Source organism: Pseudophryne corroboree, chromosome 3 (assembly GCF_028390025.1).
Source record: "Pseudophryne corroboree isolate aPseCor3 chromosome 3, aPseCor3.hap2, whole genome shotgun sequence".
NCBI lineage: Eukaryota > Metazoa > Chordata > Amphibia > Anura > Myobatrachidae > Pseudophryne > Pseudophryne corroboree.
The window spans coordinates 251425415-251443580 of NC_086446.1; the positions used below are offsets into that span (position 1 = coordinate 251425415).

Below are 18166 nucleotides of genomic sequence, written 5' to 3' on the forward strand. Positions count from 1 at the left end.
TAGGCTGCAGTGGTGGTGGTGGTAGTGGTGGTGGTGGGGTGGTGGTGGTAAGGGTTGGGCTGTAGAAGGAGTTGGTTATAGTTAGGATGTGGGGAGGCAGTTACGGTTAGGCTGCAGGATGGGTGAGTTAGGGTTGAGGTTAGGGTTAGGCTGCAGGACGGGATGGTTAGGGTTAGGCTGCAGTGGTGGTGGTAGTAGTGGGGGTGGTGATAAGGGTTGGGCTGAAGAAGGAGTTGGTTAGTGTTAGGATGTGGGGAGGCAGTTACGGTTAGGCTGCAGGATGGGTGAGTTAGGGTTGAGGTTAGGATTAGGCTGAAGGACGGGATGGTTAGGGTTAGGCTGCAGTGGTGGTGGTGGTGGTAGTGGTGGTGGTGGGGTGGTGGTGGTGGTGGTAAGGGTTGGGCTGTAGAAGGAGTTGGTTATAGTTAGGATGGGGGGAGGCAGTTACGGTTAGGCTGCAGGATGGGTGAGTTAGGGTTGAGGTTAGGGTTAGGCTGCAGGACGGGATGGTTAGGGTTAGGCTGCAGTGGTGGTGGTGGTAGTGGGGGTGGTGATAAGGGTTGGGCTGAAGAAGGAGTTGGTTAGTGTTAGGATGTGGGGAGGCAGTTATGGTTAGGCTGCAGGATGGGTGAGTTAGGGTTGAGGTTAGGGTTAGGTTGAAGGACGGGATGGTTAGGGTTAGGCTGCAGTGGTGGTGGTGGTGGTAGTGGTGGTGGTGGGGTGGTGGTGGTGGTAAGGGTTGGGCTGTAGAAGGAGTTGGTTATAGTTAGGATGGGGGGAGGCAGTTACGGTTAGGCTGCAGGATGGGTGAGTTAGGGTTGAGGTTAGGGTTAGGCTGCAGGACGGGATGGTTAGGGTTAGGCTGCAGTGGTGGTGGTGGTAGTGGGGGTGGTGATAAGGGTTGGGCTGAAGAAGGAGTTGGTTAGAGTTAGGATGTGGGGAGGCAGTTATGGTTAGGCTGCAGGATGGGTGAGTTAGGGTTGGAGTTAGGGTTAGGCTGCAGTGGTGGTGGGGGGTGATAAGGGTTGGGCTGCAGAAGGAGTTGGTTAGAGTTAGGATGGGTGGGGGAGGAAGTTACGGTTAGGCTGCCGGATAGGTGAGTTAGGGTTGGGGTTAGAGTTAGCCATAGAATGCTTACTAGAGATTGCTGCCATTTTCACCATCAGAATCCCGCTGTCGGCATTCTGTTAGCCGGGATTATGGCCATCATGATTCCATACCCAACCCCTTTATAACCTATTGCTGCAATGTGCAGCAATACAAAACAATAGTTACTGCCGTGTGTTCCTAAATAGACCACAGTCTCACAGCCATTCAATGTGTGTCACGGAAATGAAAATGACAATTTGCAGAGAATATGTAATAGAATCTGGAATAAAGACTTTGCTGTGCAATACGTTTTTTCCATTCATATCTATCTCATGAGCAACTGTTACAACATGCTACTTATGTCATGCTACTTATGTGATGGAAAACAATAGGTTGCCTTGTTGTAAATGAACTCATTCTTTGTTTAATGCTGAGTTGGACTTTCATATCAGAGGGGAATATCTCAATGTTGCTCTTGAATGAGGGAATAACCTAAAAGTGTTGTGAATGGAGGTTACATGGAAACCTTGAATGTTTTTGAAACTAGCCCTGTGAGTTTTATGGTGTGCAATATTAGAGTACAAGCCTATACTAAGCTTTATAAGTCTATATTGTGTAATGGCAGCAATTCTGACTAGTGAGTCAGGGCACATTTTTGTGTCACAACAATACATTGGATATACAGTATTGCAAGAATTTAAGGGTCATGGGGAAACTATTACAACAGGATAAAGAAAGATATGCCATTAGGATTTTTTTCTGAACATATTTAATTATAATGAAGTGAACTAACTGCTATTTGCTTTGGATTTACAATTTTGTCACACTAGTAAAGTTACAAATATATATATGAATGAATAAGGTATCACAGTGATAAAGTACCAACGAATCAGCTTCTAACTGTCATTTTTCAAACCCAGCCTGTGATACGGCAGTTAGAAGCTGATTGGCTGGTACTTTATTACCATGCAATTTATCACTTTTCAAGGATTAGTACATCTCCCCATAGAGCTGTACTGAAAAATATGTATATGAGAAAACGTTAACTTATATAATAATGAATCTAATTGTGACCTCAGCATTTTCAGAATGTAAGTATTTATGATAGAAAACAAAGGAACATGAAGTTTCTAGCTGATTTGTTATTCTTTGTGCGACAGGTTGGATTCTATGTATATATACTGTAAATAAAATGGGAATATGTATGTACAATCCATATGTACTCTTATGAAGAGTGCAGTGTTGTCACATCCATTGATAACATGATTTTTCCTCTTAGTTTGGTACATTTTAGGCCACATTTTTACTTAAGAAATATAGGCAGTATAAAAATATACTCAAAAGAAAGGGAATAATAGAAGCGCTCAAGACACCATAAACATTGTAATCCCTGATGAGATTTTACAACCAAAGGAGTCAAAAGACAATTCAAAATATATTTATTTTTAAAAAAGAGATGAGTAAATGACACTATCTTTAAAAAATGCTCATATATAAAACACTATAAGCTGTCCCTATTTCCACTGAAAGGTCACGATATACCAATATAAAAAATTCACATAAATGCACTTAAAAACAAACAAATAAACAGATAAACTGTCAATTAGACTGGAATAATTGGTCACAGTGTAAAAAATAAAAAGAGGTAGTTGCAACTACCATAGATCACTGTGGCATAATGCTTATAAGCTACTTTGAAGTATTGTTTCAAGTCGTAATTGTTAGGGTCTCCTGCTCTGTACTGCCACGTCGTCATGGCAACCGGGAGACAAGTGCTAGCGGAGTAACCTGAGCGTAGCTGATACTTCGGTTCGGGTCTTTTGCTATGCAGTGGTTACAGGCTCTGTGCATGGCAGGGGATCCGGTGCTGGTTTTTGTGCTCACAGTCTGTGAGGTCTGAGTGGGGCGTGGACAGCACCTGCTATATAAACCCTCTTCTCAGGTTAGGCAGATGCTGCTGAATCTTTGTTGGTTAGTCAGTTCCTGAAAGCTAGCTAGTACTGTGTAAACTTTGTATTTGTTTGTTGCTTACTGCAAATAGGCCTTGGGATTTGGTATTACACTTTGCCAATCTAGACCTAGCAGTAAGACTGGAGTCAGTCGTTTAACCTGCTGGGGTTCTTTTGCTACTCTGTGAACCTAGCAAGTTTGCGGCTGTATTCTCAGACTTGCCTGCCAAAATCCTTTCTCACTGTGCAAGGTGTTCAGGTGTCAGTTTAGTGGCAGTAAGCTGAACCAGTGCACTGCAAGTGAGGACTAGGATTGTGGAGACTCTCCTTGTGTCTATTATTCCATCTCTGACCAAGGAGTTTACTGCCACACCCGTTGGTAACCCTTTAGGGTTTTGCTGTTGCCCTTAGCAACAGCATTTTGGGCTTCTCTGTTCACTTTGTGTTTATTTTGTTACCCTATCACCTTCTATGTATGTAATGTCATATTCCCCAGTCTGTCTGTGAGTTCATTTGTTTTGCATCCCTCTCCATTCAGACACCAGCACATTCCTGCTGGCACTGGTGTGCATAACATATTCAGCAGCCCAATACTCCTGTTGAAATTTTGCGGGAATATGGAGCATACCCCTCAAAATACTTTGCAACAGGTGGTCAATCAGGTGCAGGTCCTGACTCGACAATTTAATGATTTGTCCATTAAAATGCACACCTCGCAGGCCGCTGGCGGAGCTCCCGCAGCAGCAGTGCCTTCAGGGGTTAAGGAGCCGAAAGTAAATCTCCCGGATCGTTTTTCTGGAGATCGCTCGCAGTTCTTTTGTTTCAAGGAGAGCTGCAAGCTATATTTCCAGCTTAGGCCTCAGTCTTCTGGGTCGGAGATTCAGCGGGTGGGCATAGTGATTTCCTTGCTACAAGGAGACCCACAGGTCAGGGCATATGGGTTGCAGCCTGACTGTCCGTCGCTTAAAAGTGTTGATGCTTTTTTTACGGCACTGGGCATGTTGTATGATGACCCTGACAAGACGGCCTCAGCCGAGGCTCAGATTTCGATCCTTAAGCAAGGGCGAAGGCCAGTTGAGGTTTATTGTACGGAGTTTCGGAGGTTGGCCCAAGATACCCAGTGGAATGACCCAGCCCTGAGACACCAGTAACAAAGAGGTCTTTCTAACCAGTTAAAAGACCAACTGGTACAATATCCCTTGCCTGATAGCTTGGATCAGCTCATGCAGTTATCCATTCGGGTGGATAGACGGCTGAGAGAGCGCAGGCTTGAAAGGGAGACCGAGGTTTCCTTCTTTCCCAAGGGAACCTCAGACTCTGAGGAATTTTCCGAGGAGCCTATGCAGATTGGGGCTACCCGCCTCTCCTCGCGTGAGAAGACGCGGAGGAGACAGCAGGGGTTATGTTTGTACTGTGGGAATAAAGGTCATGTGGTAGTATCATGCCCAGAAAAGCCGGAAAACTTCAGGGCCTGAGGGTGATGGGAAATATCCTGTCAGGCCAGAAGTCAGAATTTCCCAAGAAGACTTTTATCATTCCGGTGACCTTGAAGATCCTCGGTCAAACTGTCAAGACTGAGGCCTTTGTGGACAGTGGGGCCGACGGGGTTTTTATGGACCGCCAATTCGCCCTGAAACACTCTGTTCCCTTAGTACCCTTGGCATCGGAAATTGAGATTTGTGGGTTAAACGGGGAACCATTATCCCAGGGTAAAATTACCTCTTGCACTAGCCAGATTTCTTTGTTTATTGGAGCCACACACTCTGAAAAATTGTCCTTTTATGTGACTGTCTGTACTTTTGCCCCATTGGTGTTGGGGTTAACCTGGTTAAGGGCCCACAATCCTCAATTTGACTGGGTCTCTGGGGAGATTCTTAGTTGGGGTACTGATTGTTTCAGGAGTTGCTTGAGCCTTCCAGTCAGGCTTTCGCAGCTAAGTTTGCCAGGATTGCCAGGATGTTATGCAGATTTTGCGGACGTGTTCTCCAAAAGAGTTGCAGAGGTACTACCTCCCCATCGCCCCTATGACTGTGCCATTGATTTGTTGCCGAATGCTAAGCTTCCCAAGAGCAGGTTGTACTCCCTGTCACGTCCTGAGACTCAGGCTATGGCAGAGTACATTCAGGAGAACTTGGCTAAGGGATTTATCAGACTTTCACAGTCTCCAGTTGGGTCGGGGTTCTTCTTCGTGGGTAAAAAGGACGGTTCGTTGCGACCCTGCATCGACTTCAGGGAATTGAACCGTATCACGATTAAAAACTCATACCCACTGCCTCTCATTTCGGTCTTGTTTGACCAGCTTCGTACTGCCACCATTTTTTCCAAGATTGACCTACGCGGTGCGTACAATCTAATCCGAATAAGAGAGGGGGATGAATGGAAGACTGCCTTTAATACCCACTCAGGGCATTATGAATATTTGGTGATGCCTTTTGGGCTCTGTAATTCCCCGGCAGTCTTCCAGGACTTCATGAACGATGTGCTCAGGGAATATTTGGATAGATTCTTAGTTGTATACTTAGATGACATCCTAATCTTCTCCCATTCCCTGGAGGAACATCGGAAGCATGTACGCTTAGTCCTCCAGAAACTCAGAGACCACCGGCTTGGGGCGAAGCTGGAGAAGTGCGAATTTGAAGTTCAGCAAATCGCATTTCTAGGATATATTATCTCCCCAGAAGGTTTCCAAATGGAGGGTTCCAAGGTACAGGCAGTCCTGGATTGGGTGCAGCCCACTAGTTTGAAGGCGCTTCAGCGTTTTCTGGGCTTTGCGAATTTTTATAGACGATTTATAGCTGGATTTTCGTCTATAGTGGCGCCCTTGGTGGCACTCACTAAGAAAGGGGCGGATGTTGCTCACTGGTCTTGTGAGGCCAAAGCGGCTTTTGCCCGTCTCAAAAGGGCATTTGTCTCGGCCAAGGTGCTGCGACACCCAGATCCAGAGCGTCCTTTTGTGGTGGAGGTGGATGCCTCTGAGATGGGTATTGGGGCAGTGCTCTCTCAGATGGGGGTGTCTGATAATCGCCTTCATCCCTGTGCTTACTTTTCCCATAAATTTTCGCCTGCCGAGATGAATTATGATGTGGGTAACCGGGAATTGTTGGCTATTAAGGATGCACTCGAGGAGTGGAGACACTGGCTTGAGGGGGCTAAGTTTGTGGTCTCAATTCTCACCGACCATAAGAATTTGGCATATTTAGAGTCAGCGAAGCGCCTCAATGCCAGGCAGGCACGATGGGCTTTGTTTTTTGCTCGCTTTAATTTTTTGATAACATATCGCCCTGGGTCAAAAAACATCAAGGCTGATGCGCTCTCGCGGAGTTTTGCTCCAATCCAGGAGACCACCGAGGAGCCATTGCCCATTGTGTCCCCATCATGTATTAAAGTGGGCATTACCCAGGACCTCTTGTCATTAGTCCTTAGAGCACAGGAGCAGGCTCCTCCAGACCTTCCGGTAGGTCTTTTGTTTGTGCCTCCTAGGTTAAGACAGCGAGTGTTCCTGGAATTCCATGCCAAGAAGTCGGCAGGTCACCCGGGTATTGCCAGAACTCGGGAGTTGCTATCTAGGGCGGTGTGGTGGCCCTCGGTGGCTAGGGATGTGGATCAGTGGGTTCGGGCATGTGACATCTGTGCCCGAAATAAGACTCCTAGAGGGGTTCCTGTTGGCCCATTACATCCACTCTCTATTCCATCTAAGCCATGGACCCACATTTCAATGGATTTTGTAGTGGACTTGCCCAAATCCTCGGGGATGACAGCCATCTGGGTTGTCGTTGACAGGTTTTCGAAGATGGCGCACTTTGTTCCATTGGTTGGGCTGCCATCGGCCAGACGCCTGTCTGAATTATTTATGCTGCATGTTGTGCGCCTCCACGGGTTGCCACTTGATGTGGTCTCTGACCGCGGATCCCAGTTTGTGGCCAAATTCTGGAGGGCATTTTGTTCCGATCTCCAGATTTCTGTCAGCTTGTCGTCAGGCTACCATCCGCAGTCTAATGGGCAGACTGAAAGGGTGAACCAGACCTTGGAGCAGTTTCTCAGGTGTTATGTCTCCAAGTGTCAGACTGACTGGGTTGCTCATCTGTCCATGGCGGAGTTTGCCTATAACAACGCGGCTCACTCTGCTACAGGGATCTCTCCCTTCCTTTGTGTGTATGGGCATCATCCTAAGGCCAATTCTTTTGACCCCCAGGACTCCACGCCTGGTGGTTCCTCTGTAGTTTCGGTCCTCAGAGGTATTTGGAGGAAAGTGAAGAAAGCCCTTGTGTCTGTGTCATTAGTGACCAAAAGGGTTTTTGATAAGCGGAAAAGACCCTGCAGCTTCAAATTAGGAGACTTTATCTGGTTGTCTACCAAGAATTTGAAGTTGAGACAGCCATCTCATAAGTTAGGCCCCTGGTTCATCGGTCCTTATAAGATCACTAGGGTTATCAATCCGGTGGCATTTCAGTTAGATCTACCCCGTACTTTGGGTATCAATAAAACATTTCATTGTTCCCTTTTAAAACGGGCGATTAGTAATCCTTCTTCCAGTGGAAGACCTTCCCCTCTTCTGATACGTGGCCAGAGGGAGTTTGTTGTTGAAAGGATTCTTGACTCCAAGATGGTTCGGGGTCGGCTGTCATTTTTGGTGCACTGGAAGGGGTATGGCCCGGAGGAGCGGTCGTGGGTGCGCAGTTGTGACCTTCATGCCCCCAGACTGTTACGCTCTTTCTTCTCGCAGTTCCCCGATAAACCCGGTGGTAGGGGTTCTTTGACCCCTCGTCAGAGGGGGGGTACTGTTAGGGTCTCCTGCTCTGTGCTGCCACGTCGTCATGGCAACCGGGAGACAAGTGCTAGCAGAGTAACCTGAGCGTAGCTGATACTCCGGTTCGGGTCTTTTGCTGTGCAGTGGTTACAGGCTCTGTGCATGGCAGGGGATCCGGTGCTGGTTTTTGTGCTCACAGTCTGTGAGGTCTGAGTGGGGCGTGGACAGCACCTGCTATATAAACCTTCTTCTCAGGTTAGGCAGATGCTGCTGAATCTTTGTTGGTTAGTCAGTTCCTGAAAGCTAGCTAGTACTGTGTAAACTTTGTATTTGTTTGTTGCTTACTGCAAATAGGCCTTGGGATTTGGTATTACACTCTGCCAATCCAGACCTAGCAGTAAGACTGGAGTCAGTCGTTTAACCTGCTGGGGTTCTTTTGCTACTCTGTGAACCTAGCAAGTTTGCGGCTGTATTCTCAGACTTGCCTGCCAAAATCCTTTCTCACTGTGCAAAGGTGTTCAGGTGTCAGTTTAGTGGCAGTAAGCTGAACCAGTGCACTGCAAGTGAGGACTAGGATTGTGGAGACTCTCCTTGTGTCTATTATTCCATCTCTGACCAAGGAGTTTACTGCCACACCCGTTGGTAACCCTTTAGGGTTTTGCTGTTGCCCTTAGCAACAGCATTTTGGGCTTCTCTGTTCACTTTGTGTTTATTTTGTTACCCTATCACCTTCTATGTATGTAATGTCATATTCCCCAGTCTGTCTGTGAGTTCATTTGTTTTGCATCCCTCTCCGTTCAGACACCAGCACATTCCTGCTGGCACTGGTGTGCATAACAGTAATGGACAAAGTTACTTTGTATATATAAGTAGCTGATGATAAGTAAGCAGGCTCCTGTGTAGGATATTGAACGTTATAAGGAAATATCAGTGTTCATAGAGCCAATATGTAGACAGCAGTATGAGATGGTTAATTACCTCTCCAGTGGGGCTGGTAACCCGAGCGTCCTCGGGTAAGTCCACCGTGTGCCCAATCTGTTGTCGTGCTGGAGAGTGTGGCTTGTGTGCCAGCTAGATGTCCACAGGGATCCCGCAGCTGAAGGTCTCTTCACACTCCCTGGGGCGTGCGTCGCCCACTGTAAATTCAGAGGGAGAGAGGCAGATGTGTGATTTGCTGGATAGATGCAGCCGCGAGGGTCCCGCTGTATATGGATCTCCTCTTTCTCTCCTTGGACGTGCCCCGTCCGCTGGTAATTGAAGGGAGAGAGGCTGATATAAATTACCGGCTTACTGCAGCCGCACGGATCCTGCTGTGGATTAATCACCTCTCTATGGACGTGTGTCGTCTGCTAATGAATCAAAAGAAGAGAGGCAATTGTGGATGCTGTCAAAACGTGTAGTCAGTCCAGTGGATAAGGGGAGGAGTCCTGATGTGTTTCGTCACGACAACACGTGACTTTTTCAACGGTGGACTTACCCGAGGACGCTCGGGTTACCAACCCCACTGGAGAGGTAATTAACCATCTCATACTGCTGTCTACATATTGGCTCTATGAACACAGATATTTCCTTATAATGTTCAATATCCTACACAGGAGCCTGCTTACTTATCATCAGCTACTAATATATACAAAGTAACTTTGTCCATTACGACTTGAAACAATACTTCAAAGTAGCTTATAAGCATTATGCCACAGTGATCTATGGTAGTTGCAACTACCTCTTTTTATTTTTTACACTGTGACCAATTATTCCAGTCTAATTAACAGTTTATCTGTTTATTTGTTTGTTTTAAAGTGCATTTATGTGAATTTTTTTTTCAATCATAACATTTTTATTGAAAATACAAACAGTTACAGAGATGACAGGGAAGGGTCAAATGGTAGCAAACAAATGCCGGGAGAAATTGAGTAAATGGTTCAATACATGTATACAATAATAAGAAAGAAAAAAAAGAAGGTGGATGCGTGCACGCGTACGTGCACGCGCACACACACACACACACACACACACATACACACACACACACACACACACACACACACACACACACAAACAAACAAACAAACAAACATGTACACATCCATCGTCAAGTAAAACATCTCTGTATAAAAAAGAAAATGTACATGTAGAGTGAACCAAAAAGATGCACCTAACAGGTATACAATGATAATCTAACTATAAAGAGACATTGTCAGCTAACATACAGTATGTTCTTATAGAAAAGTAGAGAAAAGGTGCCTGGAAAGTTTGTTGAAAAACAACTATAAACATAATTTAGAGAAAGACTATAAGCTGGGGGAGTGGGGGAATAGAGGAGAGTAAGGAAGAGCAGGAGAGGAAGGGTAACGGTGAAAGATGAAAAGTGAAAATCCCCAACAGGTCGGGGTAATAATAATAAAAAAAGAAGAGGGGGCGGAGAGAACGGGAAGGGGTCAAAGCCTTAACCAAGACCTGGAAGAGGAGTATTGTGAAGCCTATACCAAGGGAGCCATACGGAATGAATCTTTAGTATCGTATTATTTTGTAGACTGGTTATATATTCCATCCTTGAAATGAACCAGATTCTGTTCAATAGCTCCTGTTTGGTATTTAGCCACGCCCGAGATATGGAGAATCAATTTGTTCGCTAATATGGAGACATTGTCTATTGGGGCACAGAATAGTAAGTTCACTGGAGAAGGGGGTGTCGTGGGCTCAGCGAGGGCATTAATAAGGGACCTAACCATACCCCAATAATGGGTAATCACAGGGCATGACCACCAGATGTGGTAAAATGAACCCACTTCCCCACAGTGTCTCCAGCATAAATTGGATGTGTTTGGATAAATGCGATGACGTTTCTCAGGTACTAAGTACCATCTGGTATAGACCTTATATGCATTTTCACGTATGGCCACACTTATGGAACATTTAGAAATCGCTGTACGAACTGAGTCCAATTCCTTCGCTGCCAAATGTAACCCTAAATCTATTTTCCAATTCTGTTCATGAGGTTCAATAGGGGGGGGGGGTCCAAAGTCAAAATAGATTTATATAAAAATGAGATAGCCCCCTTATCGTTAGAGTTGTACATGCAAAATCTTTCTAGGGGGGTCGGTATTTGCAATGGGTACGATAGGTGGAGGGATGATATAACGTGACAAATTTGTAAATACTGAAAATGCAGAGAGTTAGAAATTCGGAATTTTTCTTGTAGATCTGCAAAAGACTTTAGAGCGTGCCTATCCACAATGTGATGTACTCGCGTGATCCCCAATGAGGTCCAGGGAAGAGCCATCGAGGGCGAAAGTCCCGGTGGGAAGGCGGGGTTAAACCAAAGAGGGGTTAGAGGAGACGGGGAGGTGGCTAGCTTCAATCTCTTATTAAGTGACACCCAATGTTGCAAAGTTAGTCCTACTGTAGGAGAGGAAGCGATAGCTTGGGTATAATATGTGCAGTGCAGCCACGGTAAATAAGAAATCGAAGGAACAGCAACCAAATCACTTTCCAGGTCGACCCATCGTTTCGTGTGTCGAGGAGAATGCCATGCAATCATCTGACTAAGACGGGCCGCATCATAGTAACGTTGGAGTATAGGTAGACCAAGTCCCCCATTTCGTGTGTGTTTAGCCAAAATATCACGCCTTATTCGCGCTTTTTTGTGGTTGAAGATAAATTTACCGAACGGCGATTGAAGAGCCTGCAGAGTATGAGACGGAACCCATATTGGGAGTGTTTGAAAAAGATATAGCAGTTTTGGGAGCACATTCATTTTTATTGCGTTGATGCGACCGATCCAGGACAGGAAATATGACCGCCAAAGCTGAAGATCATTGTGAATCGACCTGAAAAGTGAGGGGTAGTTAGCGCGATAAAGTGAGCCATACAATTTTGTTATTTGAACACCTAAATATTGCAATGATTTTTTTCGCCATGAGAATGAAAAATTAGATTGCAATAGGTTTTTAGTAGCACCTGGAATATGGAGAGGAAGCACCTCAGATTTCGAGTGATTTATTTTGTAACCTGAAAGACAGCCATATGTGTTGAGTTCGCGGAAAAGGTTTGGAAGGGAGATGAGTGGGTTGGTTAGTGTTAAGAGAATGTCATCCGCGAATAAGGAAAGTGTGTATTGAGAGTGATTAATTGATACACCTGATATGTCGGGGTTGGCACGGATGCGAGATGCAAGAGGTTCGATGATAAGTGCAAATATGAGAGGTGACAAAGGGCACCCTTGCCTGGTTCCATTGGTAATAGAGAAGGAATCAGACAAAAGTCCACCTGCGTGGACCGTAGCAGATGGGTTATGATATAAGGCCTGTATAGCTTGTAGGAATTTTCCTCGAAGACCGACCTGCATAAGGGTTTGGTGCATAAATGGCCAGGAAACCCTATCGAAGGCCTTCTCCGCGTCCAAGGCAAGCACTAGAGAAGGTGGTTTGTTAACGTTAATGTGATGGATCATCTAGTATTGTCCAGTGCCTGCCTGGAGGGGACAAAACCTACTTGATCAGGGTGAATCAGGGAAGGAAGAATCGGGTTAAGTCGAGTGGCCAGGATTTTAGCAAAGATTTTCAAATCAGTGTTGAGGAGTGAAATGGGACGGTAATTAGTGACAGATTGAGAGTCTTTGCAAGGCTTGGGAATAACTGTAATCGTGGCCCTAGTAGTTTGGTAATGAAAGGGTGACCCTTCTAGGGAGAGATGAGGGACCAAAGTCGACTGAAAAGTCTTATAATAGGACATTGGAAAACCATCTGGTCCCGGGCTTTAGAAGGTTTTTGTGATTGGAGGGCTGACTTTATTTCATCATGAGTGATGGGTCTATCCAAGCCCAGCGAAGTCTCCGAATCCACGCGAGGAAGGTCACAGGAAGTGAGAAAATTTGAGATCGAGGGAGTACCTGGGGGTAAGGTGTTTGGGGAAACCGAAGTGTTATACAATTTTTCATAGTATGTTTTAAAGAGGGAGTTGATAACGGACGGGCTATACTGAAGAGTCCCTGTATCATCTTTCAGGGCTTTAATAGCCGTCTGAGCTTTCCTAGCTTTAAGTCTATTGGCCAAAAGGTTATCAGCTTTGTTGCTTTTTTCATAAAATTTTTGCTGAAGCCAGCGTGGAGATTTCTCTGTTTTTTCAGCTAACAATGCGTTCAGAGCAGCCTAGCAACAGTTAGTTGATTAAATAGAATTCGAGTAGGGCATCGTTTATGTTGGGTTTCTAAAGTGTGAACCTCGTCTGTGAGGGTTTTCAATTTTAATTTGAGTTCTCTATTTGTATGCGAGGCATAGCTAATTAGGTGGCCTCTAATAACAGCCTTGTGTGCTTCTCAGACCAGGGGAGAACAAGGAGGGTCAACATTATTAAGAGAGAAATAATCCGTTATGGCAGAGTTAATCTTGTCTTGAAATTGCGGGATTTTCAGTAATGTTTCATTCAAACGCCACGGAGGGCGAGATATAGGGATATCTAGAAAGTCAAAGGAAGCAGTCACAATGGAGTGATCTGACCACGGATTGGAGACTATAGTGGAGCCTACGATATGTTTAGCTACTGAGGCACAACAAAGAAAGAGATCTATTCTGGAATAAGTGTGGTGTGGCATTGAAAAAAATGTATATTCCCGAGAGGTGGGGTTGAGGGCACTCCAAACATCGAAAAGACCAGACTCTGTGACATGTTTATTTAGAGAACAGCTTGAAGAGCTGGTTTGTGCTTGGGGCGTGGAGGAGGACCTGTCCAAAGAATTGTCGAGGACTGCATTAAAGTCACCACCGAGAAGGAGGTAGCCCTTTCTAATCTTAATAGTTCTGTGAAAAAAGAGTTAAAAAAGAAGCTTGGCCAGAGTTCGGTGCGTATATGTTAGCTATTGTACATTCCAAATAACCCAATTTACCAATCAAAATAATATAACGCCCGTCAGAGTCCCTGTTAACAGAATCAAGGGTAAACGGAATTTTACTGTGGAGCATGATCGCCACTCCATTATGTTTAGTTTGGCTAGAGGAGTAGAAGGCAGTAGGATACCGTTTAGATTCCAGGGATGGGTGTGAAGTGGCTTTGAAATGTGTTTCTTGAATAAAAACTATTCCCGATCGAAGGGTTTGTAAGGACCTGAACAGTGAGGAGCGTTTTTGGGGAATAATTAAACCCTTGACGTTCAAGGATGTTAAAGTTAGAGACATGGTTTCTGAGACTCAGAACGAAAACAAAAACAAAAGGGGGGGGGGGATTAGAGCACCCGACCTGTCAGGGACTAGGAAGAGTAGAATATACACTGAGAGATATGGGGGTGAGAGCGGGGAGAGTCTGCATGGAGAATCCTCACGTCCAGCGGAGGAATAAGCACACAGATGTTGGGACCAAAGTGGTCCAATTTGAGGTGAAACTGATTTTCCCTCGGGTCACCTCAAGGGGGAATGGGGAGAAAGTGTAAAGGTAAAACACCTATAGAAATAAAGCGAGGAAAGCAAGTTAGTGAGGGTAAGAAAGTTAAAGTGGTGGGGGTCATGTCCCACCAGTGGTTCCTTAGGAAGAAGAGGAAAAAAAACACATGTACATATACACGTACACACATATATATATATATATATATTAGAACAGAAGTCTTACATAGCAGATACATAAAGTATTGAATAAATCACATAAAACAAGAAATAACCGCTTTGAAGTAGTCAAGAAAATTTAGATAAGAATGGAGTAATAGACAAAGACATCGAGTCGCAGTAGTCAACGATTAAAACAATGACCTAGACATAAAGACTTATATAACATGGTAAATATCCTCGGGGTGCTTCAGGGGGAATCAAGGTGAGTCATCGCCCAGTAAGGAGGACAATAAGCACCTCGCGGTTTAATAAAGGTAGAATATATAATCAGCCCACCCTAGGCACCAACGAGGAAAGAGAAAAAAACACAAAAAAAACACAACAATATATTTGTTATGGCCGAGAATGGGTGAATAAAAATAACCAGAGGGTATCAGGCAGAGTAAGTATCCTGTAAGAAGCAGTACTATAATAGTAAATAAATAAATAATGACAAATCGCTTTAGACTGTGTGCAATGGTTCAAACCGCGTGACCCATCAGGCACCCCCATAAAGGTACGCGGAAGGAGAAAAGAAGCTCCCCATCCACACACTTAGGGCGCGCCCGAGGGGGCAAGACAGGCCAAAAAAACAACCACGACATAGCTCGAATTTACAAACGCAGTAAGGTATGAAATTTAAACGAATACTTGCGAGATCAAAAAGATAGTCTCAGGAGTAGAACCCGACCAGTTTCGGGCCATGAGAGTAGAACATTCAATTACGGGTTGGAATGACATGCAGGGGGGGGACCAGAGTACTCTAGGTGGGCCAAGAAGTCCTTCCCTTCAGTGAGATCCCTGATGATTATCGTCTTTCCATTATGATCGATGAGCAGTTTGAAAGGAAAGCCACAGCGATAACGAATACCGCGAGTGCGGAGAGCGCTTGTCAGGTCCCTAAGTTCTCTTCTTTTAATGATCGTGGATGGAGCCAGATCTTGGTAAAACTGCAGTTTAGCATTTTCAAATAGTATGTGCAGTTTCCCTCTAGTCGGATGAAGAACCAATTCTTTGTCTTTGAAGCTGAGAAAGCGTATAATGACATCTCTTGGGGGATCACCTTCACGTGGCTTAGGTCTTAGAGCTCTATGAGCCCTTTCTAGTTTAAGTTTCCGCGGTCCGATGTCAGGGACGACATAGGAGAAAAGTTTGTGAAGGTATGCTTCAAGATCTGCCGGGGGGACTGATTCTGGTATGTTGCGTATCCATAGATTGCATTTCCTTTCCCGGTTCTCCAGGTCTTTGTTTTTTGTCCGTAAATCTGATAAATCTTGAATGATATGATCGACATCCCTGATAAGCTCAGTTTGGACTTTTTGAAGGGAGTCCTGTCGTGACTCCAGTTTCAAGGTTCTAGAAGACAGTGATGAGAGGTCGGACCTGATTGAGGTAACCACTTTATCTAGCTTGGATTCCATGGATTCCTTAAAGTCCAATATGAGAGAACGTAGGGCGAGAATGTCCTCCTTCGTTGACGGAGTAGGCATGTCAGCCACATCTTTGTCCATTTGGGAGAGACGGGGCGAGGGAGGATCCGAAAAGGAGGAGGATTTATCATTTTTATGGAAGTGTTGTGAGATGTCCCCTTCAGCTTTTTTCTTAGCATTAGTATTGGATCTACTCATGATGGTCGGCAATCAGAGGACCAGGTGTGTATAGAGACTATGAAAAAAAAAGGGGGGGGTGTGCACGTATGTCAGGTCGTAGCGCAATCTACAGAGCAAACGCTGTGAATATGACGTAGTTAGATATATGAGGTTAAGGGACTGAAAAAACCCACTGGCGGACACTTTTTAGTTAGTGGGGCATGGCGACTCCAGTGTAAGCTGGGTAAGACCTTGGCGGAGTGACTGTATATCTGAGGAATGGGCAGCAGAACAAACAGGAAGGCCCAGGTGTCCTGCTTCGACCAATTGGCCCGTGAATTACAGAATCAGGAGGAACTTGATGAGGCGTAAGCGATACTAGGCTGTGGACATAGGTTGTCTTCGAAGCGTGGGGACTTCGTCCTGGGCTATGAGGGGGATCAGCAGAGTAGTAGAATCCAACAGTACGCGCCACAGCAGCACTTACAATACGAGTTCCCAGTGGGAGATCGTGGTCCCCGGGGTCCGTTGGCCCTGAAGCAACGGTTATAGAAAAACCCTCCCACAGTACCTGGTATGGAGGCAGACACCGGGATGGAGGGCCGATGTATGGAGACGGCTCTGTGGTCTGCCTGTGCCCCTTCAATTGCCAGCGGTCAGTGCAGCAGAAGAGAACTGGTGAGAGGAGGACGGAGGAGGGTAGAAGGAGAGCGAGCCGCGGGTGGTGGAGGAGAATTGCGGTGTCCACCCTATATAGCAGTATTGGCAGCAGGACTTGGCTGTGGAGGGAGAAGCGGCTCTGTAAGCAGTTGCAGTCCCCCCTGGCAGGAACACAGCGGCAGGGAGACAGAACGTGCCGCACTTCAGACCTCCCGCACTGTCAGGTGGTCAGCGGGGGTTAGCGCCGGTCAGCGGGCTGGGGAGACTCAGAGCGTGGGCAGGAACACGGTGGGTCAGAGAAGGGGTACCTCCACCGTCCGGATGTTTCCTGGTGCACGCGCTGGAGCCACAGATGCCGGGTGTTTGTCATCTACCCCACAGTGCTTCGGTAAAATGCCCGCCACCCCGGAGTAATCACGCCCGGAGGCCTCTGCTCGTCTTCCTCCGCTGCACCCGGCTGCCAGGGTGAGCCCTCAGATGGCGGTGGGGAGCGGTGAGGCAGGCGGTGGCGGGCAGCACAGCAGTGAGAGCGGTCACGGACTCCTGCGCGTGGCTCCGCCGCCCGTCCCGGATCGTCACCAAAATCGAGGCCCCGGCTTCGTGGATGTGGGAAGGCCGAAACCCGCAGAGTCGGCCTATGCCTCCTCCCGATTCCGCGGCGCTTACCCGCGGAGGCAGGTATACATAGTAAGGGGTTGGGGCATAGATGCTGGGGGGATAATGCATCCAAGGTGGTTTTAATGGGCTATTTGCAAGTGTGCAGGCTGGAGCCCATATGAAGTGCAGCCTTCTCAGTTGCCAGCCAGGACACGCCCCCGCATTTATGTGAATTTTTTATATTGGTATATCGTGACCTTTCAGTGGAAATAGGGACAGCATACAGTGTTTTATATATGAGCATTTTTTAAAGATAGTGTCATTTACTCATCTCTTTTTTAAAAATAAATATATTTTGAATTGTCTTTTGACTCCTTTGGTTGTAAAATCTCTTCAGGGATTACAATGTTTATGGTGTTATGAGCACTTCTATTTTTCCCTTTCTTTTGAGTTAATTTCATCCTCAGGAGTATCACACAACTCCTTATAGAAGCATATGGGCACCTAACATTGTTTAAATCCCTGGCTTTAAGATACTAAATTTGGTTGTTGAATATCAGTCAAACATAGGCGCTGCAATTTTCTTTGTTTAACTAAGTATAAAAATATAATTTTGTTCCATATAAAAAATAAAAACATCTATAGAGAATTTTAAATAATATATACCTGACTAGGAAAAACTTACATTCTCTTGCGGTTTTCGGAACTGTTGTTCTCCTTTAAAAGACTGAAGAGAAAAACAGTTTTAAGTAAAACGAATCAGTTGTTTTAGAATTAGAAAGTGAGGACCAGTCACCTCTGTGCTATTTCTTTGTAAGGATATTCATATGCCTATCCCAAGCATGTTAAAATTGCTCTACAGTCTTAGCCTCTACCACCTCTGATGGGAGGCTATTCCACTTATCCACTACCCTTTCTGTGAAGTAATTTTTCCTTATATTTCCCCTGAAGCTGCCTCCCTCC

The 18166-nt window shown here is 45.7% G+C and overlaps 1 protein-coding gene across 14 annotated transcripts in view; it reads right to left on the reverse strand.

Moving 5' to 3' along the window:
• The window catches only part of BCAS1 (brain enriched myelin associated protein 1), a 267020-nt gene that overhangs the window by 60445 nt on the left and 188409 nt on the right, over positions 1-18166 (reverse strand). For all 14 annotated transcript variants that reach the window (XM_063959000.1, XM_063958999.1, XM_063958998.1 and 11 more), the window contains one exon: positions 17889-17930. In XM_063959000.1, coding sequence (XP_063815070.1) covers positions 17889-17930 — 42 coding nt within the window. The remainder of the gene's footprint in view (positions 1-17888; positions 17931-18166) is intronic.